At 44.4% G+C, this 20,396-nt stretch overlaps 2 protein-coding genes and 1 long non-coding RNA gene across 6 annotated transcripts in view; 1 reads left to right on the top strand and 2 right to left on the bottom strand.

The window, feature by feature from the left end:
* Nucleotides 1-227: 227 nt before the first annotated feature.
* On the bottom strand, nt 228-10,383 carry anapc4 (anaphase promoting complex subunit 4). Of its 2 annotated transcripts, none has more exons than XM_086224843.1 (28): nt 9,779-9,906; nt 9,266-9,381; nt 9,083-9,188; nt 8,849-8,981; nt 7,999-8,073; nt 7,888-7,914; nt 7,734-7,778; nt 7,555-7,639; nt 6,499-6,606; nt 6,223-6,393; nt 6,080-6,144; nt 5,892-5,934; nt 5,437-5,513; nt 5,254-5,354; nt 5,126-5,177; nt 4,965-5,020; nt 3,660-3,706; nt 3,512-3,568; nt 3,379-3,435; nt 3,220-3,313; nt 3,030-3,127; nt 2,135-2,196; nt 2,002-2,040; nt 1,519-1,620; nt 1,357-1,434; nt 1,088-1,255; nt 825-948; nt 228-660 (listed from the first exon to the last, which is right to left on the bottom strand). In XM_086224843.1, the coding sequence occupies exons 2-28, from the start codon at nt 9,371-9,373 to the stop codon at nt 433-435; spliced, it is 2,406 nt and encodes an 801-aa protein (XP_086080969.1). In that variant the 5' UTR covers nt 9,374-9,381; nt 9,779-9,906; the 3' UTR covers nt 228-432. The 2 variants fall into 2 exon arrangements, with proteins under 2 accessions (XP_086080969.1, XP_086080968.1); XM_086224842.1 differs by lacking the exon at nt 9,779-9,906 and adding an exon at nt 10,114-10,383 and having other exon boundaries at nt 229-660.
* A 4,767-nt stretch (nt 10,384-15,150) lies between these two features.
* Nucleotides 15,151-20,396, top strand: part of palld (palladin, cytoskeletal associated protein) — a 44,693-nt gene continuing 39,447 nt past the window's right edge. For both annotated transcript variants that reach the window (XM_086224563.1, XM_086224562.1), the window contains exon 1: nt 15,151-16,127. In XM_086224563.1, coding sequence (XP_086080689.1) covers nt 15,151-16,127 — 977 coding nt within the window. The remainder of the gene's footprint in view (nt 16,128-20,396) is intronic.
* On the bottom strand, nt 16,319-19,343 carry LOC147250207 (uncharacterized). 2 transcript variants are annotated; one of them, XR_015119272.1, is made up of 3 exons: nt 19,121-19,343; nt 16,602-16,743; nt 16,319-16,480 (listed from the first exon to the last, which is right to left on the bottom strand). It is a non-coding gene; the product is annotated as an uncharacterized LOC147250207 (long non-coding RNA). The 2 variants fall into 2 exon arrangements; XR_015119271.1 differs by lacking the exon at nt 19,121-19,343 and adding an exon at nt 18,569-18,915.

Genomic DNA, 20,396 nt, shown 5'->3' with positions numbered 1-20,396 from the left:
GGAGCGAGCACGTAACCAACACCTAATTACGTGCACAGAAAACAACGCGAGTGGAAACTCGCATTCGCACACATTTGTATTTTAGTTTATCCAACGATATCTTATGATCCATATATATTTTAATTCGTAAAAATGTTTTAATTTTATTTGTATGACACATTTATCTCTATAATTGGATATCTAATAAATTGTTCATCTATTGCCATTAGTACTTTTCAAATTTATTTTTTAAAAATCGTTTCATTCATACACATATATATTACACATGTATACATATATATATATGATTAACACTTCAAACACATGTGAGCACAAACAATTTATTTTCATACGCCAACATTTTTTTAATGAATTCTGTAAAAATAAAAAAGTCCAAGCTGAGTCTTTTATTAAAGCAGCTTCTGTCTGTGTTCCAGTCGGTTTGCTGCACCGCTACGCCAGGTCCAGAGCTTCTTCCGATTCCAGGTGCTCCTCTTGTTTTTGAAGCCCATCTCCTTGATGCCCCTCAGCCTCCCCACTCTCCTCCCCCTGCCCCTGGCTGGACATGGTAGCTTCCAGCCCGTCCTGGTCAGCACTGGCGTTCTGTGACTCAGCTCCCTCATCATCCTCATCTTCGACATCCATCTCAAAGACACGAATGTGCCTCAAATTTGCACTTAGCTGAGAGGAAGGGGACAGAGTCAATAACTGGTCCACAGCAGAGAAATGTGAAGACACAGAAGGGATCGACTGATCTTTTGGATCACTCAAACAAACACACAAACGTGGCAGCGTGCAGACACAATATTGATTAATGGGAGGTACGATAAATAAATGCGACGTACGACACAGGCCACTTTGCGGATCCCATTGACAGCTACAAATTGAGCCTTCATGTTCTCAAGTTCTCTCCACTGATTCCCCAGGACCAGGCCTTGGCACGGTATGGCACTGCTCTGCTGGTCCAGCCTGACGACAAAATAGAAAACACCAAGGTGCTAAGTACTCACACACAATTCAAACACTTAGCTTCCACGAAATCCTCAGACCAGTAAGATTTGCTGTATGATGAGGACAAAAGCCTACTAGCGAATGCTTGACCACGCACCTGAGACCGGGCTTCCAGCTGAACTCAGTCTCACAGCCGAGGGAGGAGGCCAGAGGAAGCTGCGCTAGGACGCGCCTGCTCTTCTCCTCCTCTGCTCTTTCCAGGACCACCGTTAACATTTCATCATCGTAGAAACGAGCATCCAGGCAGCTGTACACATGATGATGCCTGAAAACCACAAGCGCAGTAAATCATAGGAGTGACATCATCACCAGCTGAGACACTGGTGTTAATGTGCCAAGCTCAGGTGTAGCGTTCCAGGTACTCACAGGGCTGCAGCATCGTCGCTTTCTGCATTATCAATATGGTGGCTCAAGTCAACGGACATGACGCTGTTGGGTACGTGTCTGTGCAGGCAGAACCCTCGTGTTAAGAACCCAGGTAAAACAAAGAACCCAACAGAACACTCACACAGCGTCACAGAAGCGTACCTGTTTGGATCGGTCCCTTTCCGTAACAGGTATAGTTTATGCGGCGATATCTCCGGCATCGAGAAGACAACATAGTGCATTTTGGTCTTCTTGTCATTCCACCTGTAGGACAACAAACCAATAGCATTTGGGGATTTTTACAAAATGTCCGTGTGTGAAATTTGGTCTTGTTGTGGCACGTTTGTGTCCCTGCTGCTCCGTCTCACTCAAAGTTTCTCCCCATTAAAGGGCTTCTTTCTTGCAACTGTTGCCTGTTTGTAAATAATACAGCAGAAGCTGCCTACATGGGATTTGGCACTGCAAAAATAAAATCAGTAAACTGGAAAGACAGAATCAAAATATCTACAAGTCATCTTCGAAAATTGTTTAAGGAAAACGCAAACCTTGAAATAAAATGACAGAGAGCTGACTGGACAACTGGAACCAGCCCACCTTACTGTGATGGATCAAACAGAGATGTTTGAATATTTGTGTTTTACGTACAAGGAAGGAAGTTCAAAAAGTCGTGGGGTGTTTTCAGAGCTGGAAAGGAAATGTAGAAAAAAAATTCAAAATATGCAGATTTGAATCATAGTTGGAGAGTCATATTTCAAGTTTACAAAGACATGGGGCCCACCTCTCTGGTACTGTGTACAGGGGTAAAAAGACAGCTTGTTTGACAGACTTCCCAATCACTTCCTGCATGCAAATCAAAAAGCAATGAATCAGCAACACGAGAAATGGAAGAATCAGTCTTTTTTCATGAAGTGAGGTTGTTACGTCTTCAGAAACAAATTAAATGCTGCAGGATGGAAAAATATTCTTCCATTTGTCAGCAGCAGAAACTGAAACTACCTCTCAGGCTGATTAATCCCTTCTGAGGTTAAATTGAGCTCCAGCAGGGCTCACTGTGGTGCAGTGGTTCTCTACTGGGTGTGTGTGTGTGTGTGTGTGTGTGTGTGCGTGCGCGGGGGGGGGGGGGGGGGGGGGTCAAGATCATTTATGGGAGTCGGCAAATGGTTGTGTGAAAAAAAAAAAGATACAATGGAATTTCTAGGATTGTGTTTTTTGCTTTGCCGTTGCCGGTATTATTAAGTAAAGGAGAGTCCAAGCGTCCCTTCTCTGAACTGGTATAAACTATGAAAACAGTTCTTCAGCTAAAGGCAATAACACTATTTAGCTATGATTTCTTAAAATCTTTTCATGTCGTAACATAGAGAACCCAAAAATATGAACATGTATTTTTTTTCCATTATTGTTCTTTTAGGCCTTAAGTGCACCCGTTGACTGTGGTGGTGCAGTTATTAAGATAAATCCACAACACAAAAGCTGAAATTAATCTTACTGCCCTCTGTCTGTGGGCAAAGACACACACACCAGTGAACATCACCCTGATTATTCTTGGGAGGGGGCGGAGTCACGACTCAAAAAAGAACCACTGACTTAGGCTGAGGAACGCGTGAAGTGACAGTATATTGACTGACAAATGTGACGGAGCGTTTAAAGGCCAAAGCGTGACAGACAAAACTCACTGCAGGTTTCTGCAGACACTGCTCGATCACATCCTCCATCATCCTCTTGACGAAGTGCAAAGACTTTTGGGGATATGAGGGAAACAGCAGGGGGCTCTCTAGAGGACAAAAACCACTATCTGTTAGATCTGATGGTTACGCCAGTGGCATCTTAAGCAGGTGAGTGCTTAAAGTGAAAATGATAAATCACCCTTCAGTTGCGTGCTCCCCTGTAAGAACTTGAGCCACTGGTTTCCCTTGGTGTTGGGTGGGGACACGAGGTCCTCCTCCTCATCTTTTAGGTACTGGAACCGCAAAGTTGAGTTATACTCAGCAACTGCATTCAGAAACACTCACCAACACTGCTTACCTGTCCAACTCGCTCGACGTTGAAGTACTTCCCCTTACGATCAAAGAGCTCCTCATTCTGTCCAACCGTAGAGCAAATCATGGTTAAACATGTCACACATGAATGTCTCACCTGGTCATTTCGCTTATCTCACCTCACTGAAATGCTCTGACAGGAAATCTGCAACAAAGGCAATGTCCTTCTGAGTCATCTGAGGGATTAACAAATGTGTTAATATTGGGAAATAATTTAAGAAAAGGAAATCTCAGAATCCTGTCTCACAAGAGAGTGATGAAGCTCACCTTGTTGAGTTCTGGTGGTACATGCTCCTCACACATTCTCAGCATAGCTTTGAGAAAATAAAAACATCCAGAATCAAACCTGTGTACTTCAATGGAACGCGCAAACTTTTTGGAACAAACACGTATTTGTCATTCTCCCCAGATCCTGACAAGAAAATGGCTACCCTTCTGTCTTCAGTGTGTGCATTATGGAGCCAAGACCCACAGAGAACAGTCAATCACAAGTTAGCTTAGCACAGTGACAGCAAACGTGTTTGTTGACCAAAGCTACGACAATGTTTTTGAGGTGCTGCGTCAAATCCCTGTGCCTGGACAGGAAAAGAGAATGTTTTGTAATTTTGAATCGTTCTTTCATTGCAAATATAATCCACAACCCTGGTTACTCTTGATGGACAGGTCGACCCACAGCCTGCTGGGCCAGGGCAGTTACGGGTCACCCTTCAGGCAAATACACACAGACACCAACACAGTCACAACACACACGTACGTGTGTGTGTGTGTGTGTGTGTGTGTGTGAAAGAGAGAGAGACAAGAGAAGAGAAACAGAGTTCATTTCTTCAGTGAGAAATTACTTTTGTGCCTCATCAATAAAACAAATGATTGTTTTGACAAATTCATGTGTTTATTCAGCCTCTTTCAACACATGTGGAGAGAGGCTGGTCAGAGTCAGTCCTCCTGCAGTCTCTCGTTCACTGGTCCTAATTATACCAACAGTAACTAATCACTATGATCTACATCTCACCCAGGTAGCTGTGAGCCAGGAGGAGGGAGCCGTCCTTTGTTCTGGAGACATTCATGTGTATTTCTAGTGAGTCTTGGGACATGAACAGGCATGATACTTAACTTAATAAAGCATAAATCCATGCATAAATATAAGCATACATTTGGTGATCTGTGTGGTTCAGATTGTTAATAAACATGTTGGATGGGGGGGGTGTTCAGCGCTCATAACTGGTCAGGTGGGTACTGATATATAAAAAAAAAACCACGGTGTACGCATCACTACGAGTTTCATTCATGCTAACACAGACTGTTTTGGAGAAAAGTGCATTTAATGACTTTTGACAAAGGTATGCTAACACTTCCCATTCACTACCATTCATTTTGCTAAGCTAACTAGTAGTTAGTTGGTCTCTATGGGTCTCAGCTTCCAAATGCACACACAGAGGAGAGCAGGGTCTTGTTGCCTAGCTCTTGGAAGGATGAACAATGAGAGCAGTTCCCAAAAAGCTGCCGTGTTTCTTCAAGAGAGTTGAACTGGCGCAATATCTATTAATGTACATTTAAATACATTTTCAATCTTACCTACATAAAGCCACCGAAAGAAGGCTTTAAAGTTTTTCATACTCTTGTCAATCACCCTACATGTCAAAGTAAAAGCAGTGATGTTATGCAGAGTGGTGGCAATGCAACAACTAATAAGACATTAATTTCTGAATGAATTAATACACATAAATTGAACTAACTGCAGAAGTTCGTTGGCCTTCAGAGAGAAGGAGCCCACAGCTGTAATAGCACCTGAAAGCACATGACACAAATGTGGCTATCAAACATAAGAAAGTTGTACTCAACATACAGGTGAAAGATGTGCTACCTTCTATAGCTGCTGAATCCAGACCGAGGGGCTCAAACTTCTGCTTCCACAGGGACATGCCTTTCACCTCACTCAGGTGGTACAGCAGAGCCTCTGAGCCACTGCAGCCAGAGGGAAAGTGGGAGAATTTTCTTGAGAAACACTCGAGGAAGCTTTGAGAGGGAGATAAGAGGATGAAAGTACCTCTGCAGGTGGCTGATGACCAGCTTCTGTATGCTGGAGTAAGACGACTCGATGGACTGGCCAAGTTTCTTCAGACCCTTTGGTGGAAATGTACAAGCTAGTGAATGGTCTGGCTGATATTGGCCTATCTAAGACCTTGGCTAAGGTCTGAGCAACTAGTAGCCAATATGAACACATTATTAGTGCAAGCAGGTCTGCACTGGAGGGTTTTTGATAATAGCAGTAATTTCTTGTTGAACAGTAAAAAGTTCTGCCCTTTCTTTAAATATACACATAAACAAATTGGCAGATTAATCAGCTGTCTGAATTTCACTCAGTTTTGATGCTGAACCCCAAAATCTCATAACGGTTGAGCTCTAAACTTCAATGACTGCATTGACGACACAACATTGAAAGAGTATTTTGAAAAGGAAATTATATCTAAAGGAAATAAGTCTGAATTAGAGGAGCATCACCTTGACAGTCAGCTGGTTCATGAGAAGAGCCTGTAGTTCAGGGCTGCATGGAAACAGAAAAGCAACACCACGAATGGCTGAAATAACACACCTCCAGGAGTCGGAGACATTCTGTCACCACCTACAGGATGCTCTGTGCACTGCAACTTTGGAAAATGAAAACCTTGAGAGCAGAAGTATGTTCTCACCTTGACTGCCCCCACAGTAAAAGCTCCAGAAACTCATCCTGTACCTGAGTACTTGTGTTCTTTTCCTGAATAAATAAATCAAAATGAGAAAGTGGCCGATGCTGACCACGCTCAGAACAACTGAAGAACAACCCTTGACTAACCTGAACAAACTTGGTGAGGCGGAGGTCCATCTGCATGAGGATGTCCTCCCAGGCTTCACACATACAGGTGAGGGAGAGATGCAGGTACTGCAGCAGGGTGGAGATGTGTGTGAACTTACGGGCCATCCTGGTGACCTCAGGTAGACAGTCTGACAACAAGCCTGTGTCCAACTGAAAGACACACACGTTAAAACGTGGAAACAAAAAGAAGAAGCCAGTGAGTAGACATGAAGGGAACGCAGATGCAGGAGACGGAAATGGAAGAGGGCTCCTCACCTGAATGTAGCAGATCTCTGGGTTGTTGTCTGCAGACCTGACCTCAGTGATGACCGACAGAGACTTCAGATCGCAGGACAGACTCAAGTTACGACAGCTTCCTGAAACCTGAGGCGTCAACGCACTTTTACTTACAATATATTTTAGTGAATGTCAGGTAGAGCGGTAAGAACCTTTCATGTAACTTCTGTCTATATATTCCATCATCTCAGAATATTCACACTCAGGTTTCATACACGTTTACCAAGGAACTTCTAACTTCTCATCACCTGTGAAGAACAACTTTCATCATCAGACACACTTTGTCAGTGTACACGTAAAAATCAAGTGAAGGATTCAAGGCAACATTTGCCAGCAAACATTCAACTAAATGCAAAGACGAGCTGCTTTCGTGCAAGAAAAACAAGAAACGTTCTGGCTTCATTTGTTTCTTCTTGTTTGAATTCCACGCGTGAGCTCCCATTATTGTCGTGTAGCGGCTAATGAAATCTTCATGGCGCTCACAAGACTGGAGTGTTGCTGAACTCTAGCAGCCAGTCGTGTTAATGAGCAACTCTTTCATTTAAGATGCAGTAAGTTAAAAGGTGACATGTCCCTTTGGTATTTTGCTTTAGCTTATTTAGCTTATTGTTATTACGTCTGTCCCTCCTGGTGAGGGATCCTCCTCCCCTCCTCACCCTGAGGTTTCTCAGATTTTTCCCTGTTAAAGGTTTTCTATGGAGTTTCTCCTCAGTCGATGTGAGGCTCTGAGGGCAGAGGAAGTTGTTATGATGCCAGGTGAAGCCCTTGGAGACAAACTGGTGGTGAAAACGGGCTACAAATAAAACTGCCTTGCCTTGCCTTCTTGTTTCCACTCTCCCCAAACGGGCAAAAAAGTTTGTTAAAGCAGGTTTCATACTTTCATTGAACATCAGTATCACTATCACTAGTTAGTATCACTATCATTAAATATCAATATCCATATTTCAATAATTTTGCAGTCTTGAAACTTTATACAGAATGTATAAGTATTTCAGAAAATGTGATGGAAAACTAACGAATAAATGGAAGTCTTACTCCAGTTAAAGTAGCAATCTTGTACATCCCGTAGGCATAAAGCTCCACGAAGCCGGCGTCTCCCCCCAGGACAAGTATGTTCAGCCTGATCAGACACAAAACAGGGTGGCAACGTTCTCAGGCCAGCTTTTATAGAACACTGAGCCCTGTGAGCACCTTGGACATTACACACCAGTTACCTGACTTCCCCCAGGAGATTCATGATCTCATCAGACTTCTCCTCACTGTAGAATTCAACAAATAATATCATCAACTACACGGGACAGGTCGTAGCTGCAATCACAAACAGGCCACCTACATGGACGAGCGCCATATATCTCATGTACACCTCACCTGAAAATCTTTGATGTTGTGCTATAGCTGAGGAAAAACACAGACACATTCGGTCACCAGAGGAGTAACTTCATAGCAATCTGAGGCGCCATGTCTGCTGTGGTTAGTTACCTCTTGGGAAGTGTGGGTAACTTCGGTAGAAACAGTTTGGATTCATCCTCTGAGTTGTAAAAGGAACTGAGGGCACTGAAACACACCCAGGAGACCAAACGAGGGAAATAAGAATGTTTTGTTTGTTCAGACATTAACATGCAGGTGATCCCATCACAAGCGGATGCATTTAAAGGGGTCATGTTCTGAAAAATCCATTTTTAGTGCTTGTCCACACACATTTGGGTCTCGTCTCGTGAAGTAACGAGCAGCACAAACACTGTGACGAGCCGGTCAGATTTGATGCCCTTTTACGCATCACAAGGGGCGTGAGGGGAAATTGTATCCCTGCACCTTTCCATATGCATACAATTTTGTTGTCTTTCCAGCCTGCCTTAATAAGGGGCAGGAAAATTCCAACTCACACCAAACATGTGCCCGATCACACAGAGCAGGCTTTTACGAAGGGGGCAAAAACTGCCAGTTCTCGGTTGGAGTCATGGCCTATAATGCTGTAACTAGGTGCTTTTTGACCACAAATGCTTGCTAATGTTGATAAATACACCCAAAAATGAAAATGTTAAGGTGGGAAGGAACATAATATGGAATATTTAAATTTGTGACTTCACATCCAACACCCAACTATCATTGCCAGAACTGGAAGACGGATCTGTGCATCCTAAATACAGCTCTGTGGCCACTTTAGATTACCAAGCATTGTGAAATACTTCACCAAAATATACTAAAATAGCCATAATATCATGTGAGTAACAATATGCATTAAAATAAGTGGAAATACACTATACATCCTCTAGAGGCTCTAGACTCTAGAGGCCCCGCGTTCCACTGGTTTGATGGTGGAGCTTCCTACCTGTTCTCCTCCATCACCTCCATCCAGTGCATGCAGGTTACAGGGTTCTGCATCGGAAACACGTGGAGGATCTCTGCTTTCTCAACACCACACAAGACCACCTGCTTGGTATCTCCCAGGCTGAAAGCCAATACTGGATATTGAAGAGACATTAGAAGCAGAAGATCATCAAGAGCCAATCAATAAGCAGCAGTTGAATAAAGAGTGTGAAATATGAGCACAGTTACTCCTCACTTTTGCCATCAGGTCTCCAGGCAAGTGCAGTGATATCCTTCCCAGTATATTCACTGGGTGGTAAGCTCCAGACACGCTGAAAACTGGCCAAACGATGCAGTAGCAGCTATGGACAGAGACAGACGATGAAGTCACAGCACCATGGAACATCTGAAGATGCATTTCTTGACAAAACAGCAGCACCTCTCCAGTCGTGTTGGCCAGAGCGATAAGGTCTCTTTTGGGTGACCACGCCATGCACAGGACAGGGTTGGGGAGCTGCTTCTCCCCTACTTGACGGAAGGCAGGCATGTTGTAGGCTGAAAAATGTGAAAAGCTTAATTGATTTTTTGAAAAAATCTTGACACTGTAAACCTATTGTATGTGACTGGGAGAGTTTATAGTCTGTTTCTATGTTAAAACTGAATGAGAGCTTTTTTTTTTTAGGGGGAGGGGGCATTCATTCATTTTGTTGAGCAAAAGTTACAATCACTGTAAATTGTTTAAGAAAAACCAGAACTAGGACTAGATGACAAATTATCATTGGATGATGCCATTTATATTTGACTAATGGTTTTTTGAACAAAATTTATGGCGGCTGATGCAATTAAAAGGTCACTAGCTAATTAACTGTCACTACAAGTTTGACTGTGCAACAAGGGGAGATATAAACTAAATCACGCTTAATATCGTGAGACCTCACTGTGTTCACGTTACCTGTGTAACTATGGACCCCCGGTTCCCTGATGACAGCGACGCCGGTATCACGCAGACATAATAAAACGTGATCTTAATGGCGCTGACTCACTGTGTCTCTAGCGTCTGTAGCAGGCAGGTAAGATTACCTACCGTTACTTCAACAGCTCAGAGGGTTAACCGAGCCCATTAAACCCATTCACGCTCAGCAAAAACTGTATTTGTGAATATTCTCAGTCATCCAGGTCATCGTAATTCTCAAAAATGATCAAAATAGGCGACTGAACTCACGTCACTTACAAGAGGTGAGTCCAGTCGCCTATTTTGATCATTTCTGACAAAAACTCAATTCTTACCGATAAGAGATGTCAGCCAGGAGTCTGATCTTCCGAAGCTACCGCTCAGGAGATAGCAGGTTTGCTAGCAAGCTAGTTCAGAGAAGGAACCTACGGCTGGATATCTCCGCACATGACGGTAAAACTCCAATGCGAGTGGGTGAAAAAACAACGTGGGAAAACGTGAAACTGTACGAAACACATCTGATTTACTATTCGACATACCCAACTGCAGTGTTTTCACAAATAGTCGTACGGCGCCATATTTTTCTTCTGACCAATCATTGTGAGGCAACGGCAAGCGTGAAGGGACAAATTTAGTCAGAGCGGAAACGCAAAGGGCAAATCAGTTTTTTCGTCCGATACCTTGTTATTTCATTTCCATGCCGCCTCCTAAATGATAAGGGATGGAAATAAGAAAACAAGTTCGTGGAAGTGGGGTTTATCAAAGGACATGATGTAAAACAGTGTTTGTGATCTGGTTAGAGAGATATACGGTTAGGACAGAGATACTGCAGTTGTGTGGCAGTTTAACTTTTGTTTCTGCTTTTCAAGAGTCAGAAATTAATAAAGGACTCAGGAATGTTTTCATGTATTTGGTGTACTCAAAGTTATGTAAAACAGCCATATTAGGCTAGATTGGCTTAATAGTCGATGGGAACAAATAACACGATAATGATACTATATAAGTGTTCAGAAACAAAACTGCAAATAATGTGGGAAGGGGCAATAGGGCACCTAATTCTCGGCCTTGTCTGAGTAGAGGACCCCCCATGTCAGACCTTGAAAACCCTGCTGTACGAAACACAACCTGCTGTTGTTTCCCTCCCATCCTCACCTCCTATCATGTCATTTCCTTTTGCCAGGGCTGGGATTCAAACCTCAGTACCTCTATGTCGCAATCTAATTTTCTTTATACTATCGAGTATGTAAAGATGTCTTGTCATTCAATGCTGTGGATGAACTGTTTGCTTTTGTTAATATTGATTATTATGCCCGTAAGGAACACCCATGTGGTGATCATGACTTTTAATTAGCACCTTGATGTCGTGCTCCTGTCTTGGCAAAGAAGAAATGGTCTCTGAACATGATATCAATGCGTTTGTAGGCAAAAGTGAGGAATAAGATCTTTAAGATGCTGTTAAACAAACTTAAGGTGGCAGCATAAATAAAATAAAAGTGATGCCTTTTTATTTTTCGTGTTTACTTCCAAAACACACACCTGCACAAAGAACACAGTGAAAGCCGTCTGGTTTCAGAGCCGGCAGTCTGAATAATCTGTAAATACGCACACAGCAGCAGCTTTGCAGATAGTATTTAGATTTATAAGTTTTATTATATATTCGTGTTCCATTTAAATCCATCCATCCATCGGCATCTTCCGCTTATTCCTACACATTAAGGGTTGCGGGGGGGCTGGAGCCTATCCCAGCGTCAACGGGCGAGAGGCGGGGTTCACCCTGGACAGGTCACCAGTCCATCACAGGGCCAACACATAGAGAGACAGACAACCATTCACACTCACAGCCACACCTACAGTCAATTTAGAGTATCAATCAGCCTCGTCCCCTCTTGATGTCTTTGGACTGTGGGAGGAAGCTGGAGTACCAGAGAGATCCCACACAGGAACAGGGAGAACATGGAGACTCACACAGAAAGATCCCGTGCTGGAGCCGGGACTCGAACCCGGAACCTTCTTGCTGTGAGGCCACAGTGCTGACCACTGCACCACCGTGCAGCCCTTGCATTTAAATTTTAGGTAGATTTTTTGATTTAATTTAACAAGTTATGAAGTTGCTAAAATGACAAAGGAAGTATTTTCCACCTGTTGTGACAATTTAACGTGTATGACATGAGAAGAACTAACACGAGATTCTCAGAGGTACCAAGTAGTATTTAAAAGTATTTAAAAGAGCGTGCAGGAGCTGAATACTGGAGCTGTGTAGGTGTCAATGTAAACATATCTATGATGCTGCAGGCAACAGTGTACTGCAAATATGGAGTAGAACAGTGATGGAAACGATCCAGTACTATTCTTACGTACACCACAGACAGATACATGTCTGCAGACTGCAGTCGTCACCACTCAATAATGTGAGTATTTATAAATGATACATTACACAGAGGTAGATTTGCTAACTGCAGTACAGTTACAATTATAGACATGCACAGATTAGTGTGTGTGCGTGTGTGTGCGTGGGCGGGGGGGGGGGGGGTAAAGACAGTTATTACAGTGGAAATTCCTTCCAAACTTATCAGTGGCACTAAACTTTAATCAGGAGATTGATGAAGAACCAGAATAGCTCTGAGAGCACTAAATGTGATAGTGGCCTAGAAATAGACCCAGTGAGTCCGCGTGGTTCTCCACTGTCTGCTCCCACCTAAGCCACTGTTCGCCTTTATTCTAAGCCATCATTTTGACTTTTGGAACTGCCATTGGCTGGACAGGACATCCATGATACTTATTATTTGTATTTGTATACATGTTGTGTGTAAGCGGCATTGACCTTGACCACACCAAGTGCTGAACACTTGTTTTGTGAAAACCATTGTGCGGTGGGGGTTGAGACGGATGAGAGGGTGGTGTGGGGTCAGCGGGTCAACTCAGCTGGACAAAGTGGCAACATCAGCAAGCTGCTGTCATTTCCTCGTGTCGTAATAGATGTCTTGATTGGACAAACCATCGCCTGTGGAACAGAGTGGCTCCTGTGGAGGCACGAACTGACTCTACTCAGTGGGATGTACTTCACCCACACCGGTGGTTATTTATCAGTGGCTGATGCAGTTTGGAAGCCTCTCGGTGTTGCTGCTATAAATATTGCAGCAGGATTGTTTTTTACTGGACCGTGCCATCTTGCAGTACTCTATCGCATGTTTGCTGTATTTGATATACAAATACTGATACTGCAACAACAACAAAAAAAAATGTCACCACTACCTTCTGTTCGCCTAGATTACCTTAACACTCTCCTCTTGCCAATAGTCCTGCTGTGAAACCTGAGCCTGGGGCCAAATATAGCCCCACACAGTGAGCAGTTAGAGACCGGGGCAGATGGGACGGCAGGCCACTGCAGAGGCTGTACGCAATTGGACCCTGAACCTGAGAGTTCCTGCTGTCTCTCTGACCAATAAGGCAGCTCTTCTGGAAAGCTTCTTTCTGGTTCATTCCTACTTAATAAAGAAGATAAAACTGGAAGCGCAAAACCAGAGGAGCGTGTTTGGACATCAAGCCTATTCCAAGGTGAGTTTTGCTCTGTTTCTTCATAATCCCAGCAGCCTTTGTAGGGTTGAGTTGTTGACTGTTCATCAAGAATGTAACGTGAATAATTTCCCTATCACTACAGCTTTGATGGTAGTCTGTATGTATCAATCAAATTAAATATCCTCTTTTTTTTAAGGACATCCTAATTCCTTCTCATATTAATGAGATTGTGTGAAACATAACAAGCGAGGACATGAAATCCGGCAAGAAGCTAATAAATTCTTGGAAATCGAGGGACGACTAGAGGAGGAATAGAAAGTGGAAACTGGCAGTTGTCTGCCATTGAGCCCTGTTTCTTCATAATCCCAGCAGCCTTTGTAGGGTTGAGTTGTTGACTGTTCATCAAGAATGTAACGTGAATAATTTCCCTATCACTACAGCTTTGATGGTAGTCTGTATGTATCAATCAAATTAAATATCCTCTTTTTTTTAAGGACATCCTAATTCCTTCTCATATTAATGAGATTGTGTGAAACATAACAAGCGAGGACATGAAATCCGGCAAGAAGCTAATAAATTCTTGGAAATCGAGGGACGACTAGAGGAGGAATAGAAAGTGGAAACTGGCAGTTGTCTGCCATTGAGCCCCAGAGCCTAGAAAGTTTCCACATTCATATTTGATAAGGGCTGTCTTGTTATTTCTCTACTCAGGTAACAGAGCATTTAAAGGAGACTGCTTAGGTTCATTTCTCTAATGCCTTCAATTCAGTGACTGCCAGTGTATTTTGTGTATGTATTTAAGCATTAATACCTGTGTGTGTGTGTGTGTGTGTGTGTGTGTGTGTGTGTGTGTGTGTGTGTGTGTGTGTGTGTGTGTGAAGGTAGAGGCTGGTTTTCAAGGACCCCTCTCCTGTCTTCGGGATGGGTGGGGTTGCGCTGCTGCTGTGAAACATAGCCCAGGGGATTAAAAATAACAACAGCTGGTCTTCACGACGCCATGAGGTGGTTAGTGCCGCACTCACTGTGTCATACGTGTATCCGCACCAGCAGATCACAACATGTGATACGTCCAGACTTTTAAACACGTACGATCACAATGTGTGTAAACCCAGATATGGAGGATTAGCAGATAAATGAACGAGTGCTCCTGAGCATCCTCGGTAATCCGTCGGGCCCTCAGCCCACACCTGAGATGCTCCATCACTTCTTCACAAAATTACTTTAGTGTGGGGAAAGTGTTTGTCACATAAATTTGTGAAACAGGCATGAGGATGACCTCCTCTTTAGTAATTAATGCACATCTACGCTGAACGGAGAAGTTTACTTATTTGAAGTCATCTAGAAAGAGATATCAAACGCTTGTTTGTGTGTTCCTCTTCTTGTCAGTTAGTTGAGAAGAATGAGTGGATTGAGTGGAACTGTTAGAGAGAATAAAGCCTTTGGACCTGCTTGTCTTGGCATTTTTAAGACAAAATTATTCGAATAAAAATTAAAATATCCAATAAATAATGAGAATAAACGCCTTTGTCAGTCCTAATTTATATACAATATTTATGAGTTCATGTGGAGTAAACACAACAATGAAGAGAGCGATGGGTCAAATGTCCTGACAGAAGTTGAGCGAGTAAGAAAGTGTTCATTCTAACCTCCGTCTGGGGTTGGGGGTGGGGTTGCTAATAACCACCAGCTGTGTGCACACAACAGCGGCCTGAGTCATCCTGCCAGATATGACCGGGGGGGCTGATGCACCAGTTTTGTGACGTCTATATTTTTAACCTGAATCCTCCGCTGTCAGTTTGTCGTTTCTTGTCTGACGTACAGAGACAATGTGTGTAATGATGGCGGTGTGTTGCAGGATGCAGGACGGGAGTTGGAATCAGCCACTCCCCATCTCTCTGCTGCTGAAGGACCTGGCAGGAGGCGGGGTTTTGGAGGGCGATGGGGGGGTGTATTCTGAGGCCTCCTCTGATGGGGAACTCTACATGGACTCCAGGACAGAACTGGATTCTGGCGATGGAGACTGGGGAGATCTGACTGCCTTCTTGAATGCAGAAGAGATTAACCGTAGCCTGGACCTGGCCTGGGAGGCCTTTGGTGACACATCTGACTCAGAAGATCCGGGTCCCCCTCATCCTACTTCCCAGGAGCCGGTTCTCCAACCTACCCCCTCCCTCCCTGTCCCCCCTCAGACTACTGAAAACCTCAGCACAAGCCCGCACCTGACCCACCAGACCAAAGCCCCCTGCCCAGATGATAATGCAGTTGCCAGAACGCCCCCCCTTAGCAAACCTGTACAGGTGTCCAGTGAGGCTCCACCCTCTGCTGAGAAGGTTGTTCAACACAAGCCCACCCAGCCAGTTTACAAGCAGGATAAACCCAGGCTAGTTCATGAAAGCCTGGAGCTGAATGATCGGGCCGCTTCAGCCACAGAGTTCTGTAGCCGGGCCGCCACCTTCATCGAGGAGCTGTCATCCATCTTTAAAGGTGCTGCTCAGTCAGAGCAGCGGGTGGAGGAGGACTCCTCCTCCCCTGATAGTGGTTATCTGTCTCCTAAGAGCCAGCGGCCAGTTCCTCAGGGTTCTGGCTCGGCTCCCTCTCTGCCCCAGAGCCAGCAAGAGCAGCCCCCTGTCATCCAGCCAGCCATGGCCCCTCCACCGATAGGCCTGGAGGCTGTAGCAGGTTCTGCAGCGTACCAACTTCCCGGATTGCCCACCTCCTCTGGACCCCTGTCCCCTCCGTGCTTTCTCCAGAAGCTGAAGAGTCAGGAGGTGGCAGAGGGGAGCCCCATTCGTCTGGAATGCCGAGTCAGCGGAATCCCTCTGCCGCTGGTCAGGTAAGGTCTGACCTGATTGTTATGACAGCCAAACTTTTAGACTTTCAGAATAAAAGCCTGTCAAATATCTACCATACTGGATAGCTGCTGGTGTATACCGATTCATAGACCCCACAGTGGCTGGAGGAACAATCATGATCACAAACTCATTCATCTCCAGTGTTTATTAATATTATGAATGGGTTTCTTGATCCAGTTTCTGATGGGTCCTTCTGCCAGCTCCATATAGTGGAAGAAGTGAACACTGAATGATGCCTCACTGACAGCACTGACAGAAATCAGTTCTAACAGCTCTGTCGTCCTGGATTCTTCGTGGTCCACAGATGGTGCTTCCAGGGAATATCTTTGATTATCTAGAGAAAGCAGACACGTTGACATGTTATTTGTTTGGCTGTTCACATCACAAACAGCATCCAATTCATCTCATTCGTTTTGAGGTAGATTTAGAAATTCTAGAAGTGGAAAGGTCCAAACCTGCACACACACAGAGTCGAGAGTTTCCGTTGACGTGATCCAGATATAGAGTAGGGGCCTTCTCCGTGACCTGTATGAGCAGAGCTCGGTATCGCCGTGTCAGTGATGCTGACCAGACCAAACGTCAGGATCCAGCTTTTAGCTGTTAAAGATAAGGTGAGTGGGATGGGAGGTGACCAGGAGGTGACAGTTGTTACAGTTACCAGGTGCTGGCTCGCAGCACCTGGTCTTAGACAACAGCGCCCCCTACCCTTTGTTATTTGCACTTGCTCCTCAGCACGCTAAAAATACACTCCTCTCTCGTTTCGAGATGTGTCAACTTCACAGCTCAGGCAACATCTTCGCTCTTCAGGCCAGACAACCCTGAACTAATTAAAGTGGTGCCATCTATTTCCATGCGATATGTATTCCTCAAACTTTCCTGGATGAATTTCAGGGACCCTGGACTGTCACATCCACAATGGTTTAACCCTATTCTATCTTTCCTTGTGCCCACACCTCCAACACCCACTTACCACTTGAATATGTGCAGTGTAATGCAAGTGTTTCCGTGTTGGTTGACGCATTCAGAAAGGTGATAATTATCTGCCTGATATTTAAGGCTGAGGTTGTAGTAGGTGGTGCTGCATTATTTTGAAAGATATTCTTCATATTCTGGCCCTCTTGTGTTTGTAAGAGGTGCAGCCAAAATATGACCTCTCAACATAACACAGTCCAGTTCAGCACCAGCGCAAACGACAACCTCATTAATAAACATCACATGAATACTTCTCTGACCGTGTCCTCGTAAAGGCAGAATTTACGGCACAGATAGCGTATCAGTTCCCATTTGACTGTACAAGCGAGTGCACCTAATGAGAGTATATGCTGTATCCCAGCACTTCATTGAATTATTATTACACCATAAAATATTCTCATCCAATTTGCAATTCATAGTTTTACATTACATGGAACTGAAATGTCCAGTTGCGCACATTTCTGTGCAGTTCAGCCCGACCCGCTCAGAACCTGCAGAAGCCATGAGTGCAAGTTTAGGTGGTTTGAACCTGTGCTTGTTTTGTCTGTTTCGAGTTCTGACCCTTCAGTGGGTTGGATGGTTCCAGTTTCTGGCAGGTGATGTGTTTTTAGATCTTGGAGGACATGAAGCTGGTGGCCTGAGATGTGTGTCTCCCCAATAGGCTGTGAGGGGCCTCTTCTGCAGCTTTATAAATAGTCTCTGGGCCAACAGGAGCCAGGCACAGGAATGCAGGCAATGCAATGACAAGGCGTTTTCACTCACAGGGCTCTTCATCTCCCCACACCTTCTTGGGGAATATGAATGTAGTGTGTAGCGTGTTTGACCTGAGAGGAACACTAGAACACCAGTCGTTATATAACTGAGGGAAAATTAATGGAAAGCTTGGAAAAGTCACATAGAAAAGTAACTACTTTTCTTCTGTGGATTGTAAAATCCATGTATGGTTCAGGAGAGTTTCTGAAGTTTATTGTTTGCTGCTGAAAGTTAATTCAGCGGATGGTGGGCACACGTGTGTCCATCAGTTGTGGTTCTTTCAACGCTCATCACGCAGTTCTCAGCTGACAGAATAGGTTGCAACTTGCCACTCTACTAGTTTTGAACACTAGATGGCAGCAAATTATTGAGTAATCAAAACGACAACTCTTCTAGAAGCAGTTCCCTGTAGAATAAACCCACCTAGTGACCTGTGTAGGGGCCAGCTGGGTTTATGTGGAGGAAAAAAACATTCACTGCTTTCTCTGCTTCAGCCTTCTTTTCCCAATCACGGTGTTATTTGATCCAAAGCTTACAGCTCAGTTAAAGTGTGCAGAGCAAACACTGCACGGGGGGATCATGTCTCCACTCCCCACAGTGAAAACTCGCTCCAACATGTATATTTTTCCATTTATGCTTCATTTCGTAGTGTAACTGTGTGCATCAGAGTGTCAGATCTTGTTTGTGTCAGATTGACCTGATCAGGGTCTTTGGTCAGGTGGTCCTCCGCGCCTCCTGGATCCCTCAGGCTCATGCGTTGGTGCTGAGCTGATGCCAGCGTTCAGCATGGTCAGTGAAAGAGACATTCCTGGTGGTTGGGTGCCGGGCGCGGCCTTCTGTGGTCAGCCACAATTTGTCTCGGCCAGAGAGTCTTACAGCGCTGAGCGCCTGGTAGTCCTCATGCTCCTCACACACAACGTTTTATGCAATGCTCTGTTTATAATGGTGCATCTCTGGGATTGGAGTGCGTGTGTGTGTGTGTGTGTGTATTCTATCTGTGTGTGAACCACTTTGCGCATTTTTAGAGTCTGAGGTCATTTGAGCCTTTCCTTGCATCTTCAGGGGCTAGTTTGGGGGTTAAGATTTGGAGACAGAGGGTGGGGAGCATATGAACAAAAACTTGTGTGTGTGTGTGTGTGTGTGTGTGTGTATGTGTGTGATTGTGTTGTGAAAGTGAGCATTTCTAAACAAAGTGGATGGTGTGTGGTCTGGTTGTCCCGCTGCGGGCTCCCGATGAGTGATCTCTCACCATCTCATTGCACTGACAGACAGTGAAAATCCATCTCCGGTTGTGGCATCCTCCCTCTGAGGGCTATTCCAGGCATTTTGTCTGATGGTCTTCCATGTATTTTCCTCTAATTGCCTGCCGTGCTAACAAGGCATTTTAAATGTTGTAGCTGAAGAGCAGAGATGGGCAGGTACAGCAGGGAAGGAGCTGCCTCAGCCTCTTGATTTCCACCAAGTACGCAAAACCACAGGGGAAACTTTGGAAGATGAGAGGCTGCTGAAGAATTCCACTGTGAAATCCACACAAGGCTGTTTCCAACATCAGGATGAGACAAAATTCCGTCAATTGATGATGGAATTTCTAGTCAAATATGTGAACTTTGTTTTAAATTCAAATACGCTGCTCAGTTGAAGCTAATATTGACCAGTAGGATCACGGGGGCTGGCCTGGGAGGCACACACACTTCAAGCGATACACTCAGAAACTTATTGTCCAGTTGTTATTGTGAAAAACTGCTCACCTCTTCAGAAATGGACTCATTTCATACATTGATCCCATGTGGTTGTGGCTCTGTAGAACAAACTGATAAACCTCTGGTTACGTGAATGTGAAGGAGTCCAGGCTCGCACGGAAAAAACACTTGATCAAATTGCGGTAGAGTGCATCCACCCACAGCCAGAGGGGCAGAATCCCTCATTATCTAATCATGATAGCTGAAGTCCTGGTAACACATGTCGGTGCAACCAAAACTATTGGGCAATTTGGGGTTCAGACAAACAGAAAGACATAGATTTAAAACAGAGAGAGAGAGAGACAGAGAGAGAGAGAGAGCAACATGCGGGACATGATGAAATAACATCTAAGGACGCTGCACTTCTTCTGCTGGCTAGCATGTGTGGGGTTAACCAAGTGTTCAGTTTGGAGGGTCCTATACTTGCATTTCATCTAATAAACTGAAGTGAATGGAAAATAATATCAGAAATAGAAAATAAATAAGAGGTTACAAACTGCAGTTCTGCTGATAGGCTTCAGAACGCGACTGTTTAAACGGGGTTTTTGTGTCTGTTGGTCAGCCTGGTATTTTGTTAGTATCAGGCAGGACAAGACCCCCCAAACAATGCCGCATCACCCAGGTTCTAATCACAGGGTTTCATCTAACCAAGATCAAACGGCGGGCCAGGGTTCATTTTCAAATAAAGAATGTGAAATGGTGACTCTTCTTCATTCATCTACAATTAATAGCTTACAGTTGGAGCATTGATTTCTAAGTCTTTGGCCGAAGTCTGGGGTTCAGGTG

The sequence above is a fragment of the Aulostomus chinensis genome, chromosome 14 (assembly GCF_037954235.1).
Source record: "Aulostomus chinensis isolate RoL2024-O1b breed Wild chromosome 14, RoL_Achi_v1.0, whole genome shotgun sequence".
Lineage (NCBI taxonomy): Eukaryota > Metazoa > Chordata > Actinopteri > Syngnathiformes > Aulostomidae > Aulostomus > Aulostomus chinensis.
This window is presented reverse-complemented; position numbering and strand designations above follow the sequence as displayed.

What these genes read in the sequence shown, in the direction of transcription:
- anapc4 (XM_086224842.1), bottom strand. Translation starts at nt 9,373, where the DNA reads ATGCCTGCCTTCCGTCAAGTAGGGGAGAAGCAGCTCCCCAACCCTGTC. An exon ending in TTACTGTGGGGGCAGTCAAG is followed by an intron (nt 5,935 to 6,079) that starts GTGAGAACATAC and finishes GTTTCCATGCAG; the next exon opens with CCCTGAACTACAGGCTCTTC. An exon ending in TGTCAGAGCATTTCAGTGAG is followed by an intron (nt 3,436 to 3,511) that starts GTGAGATAAGCG and finishes ACGGTTGGACAG; the next exon opens with AATGAGGAGCTCTTTGATCG.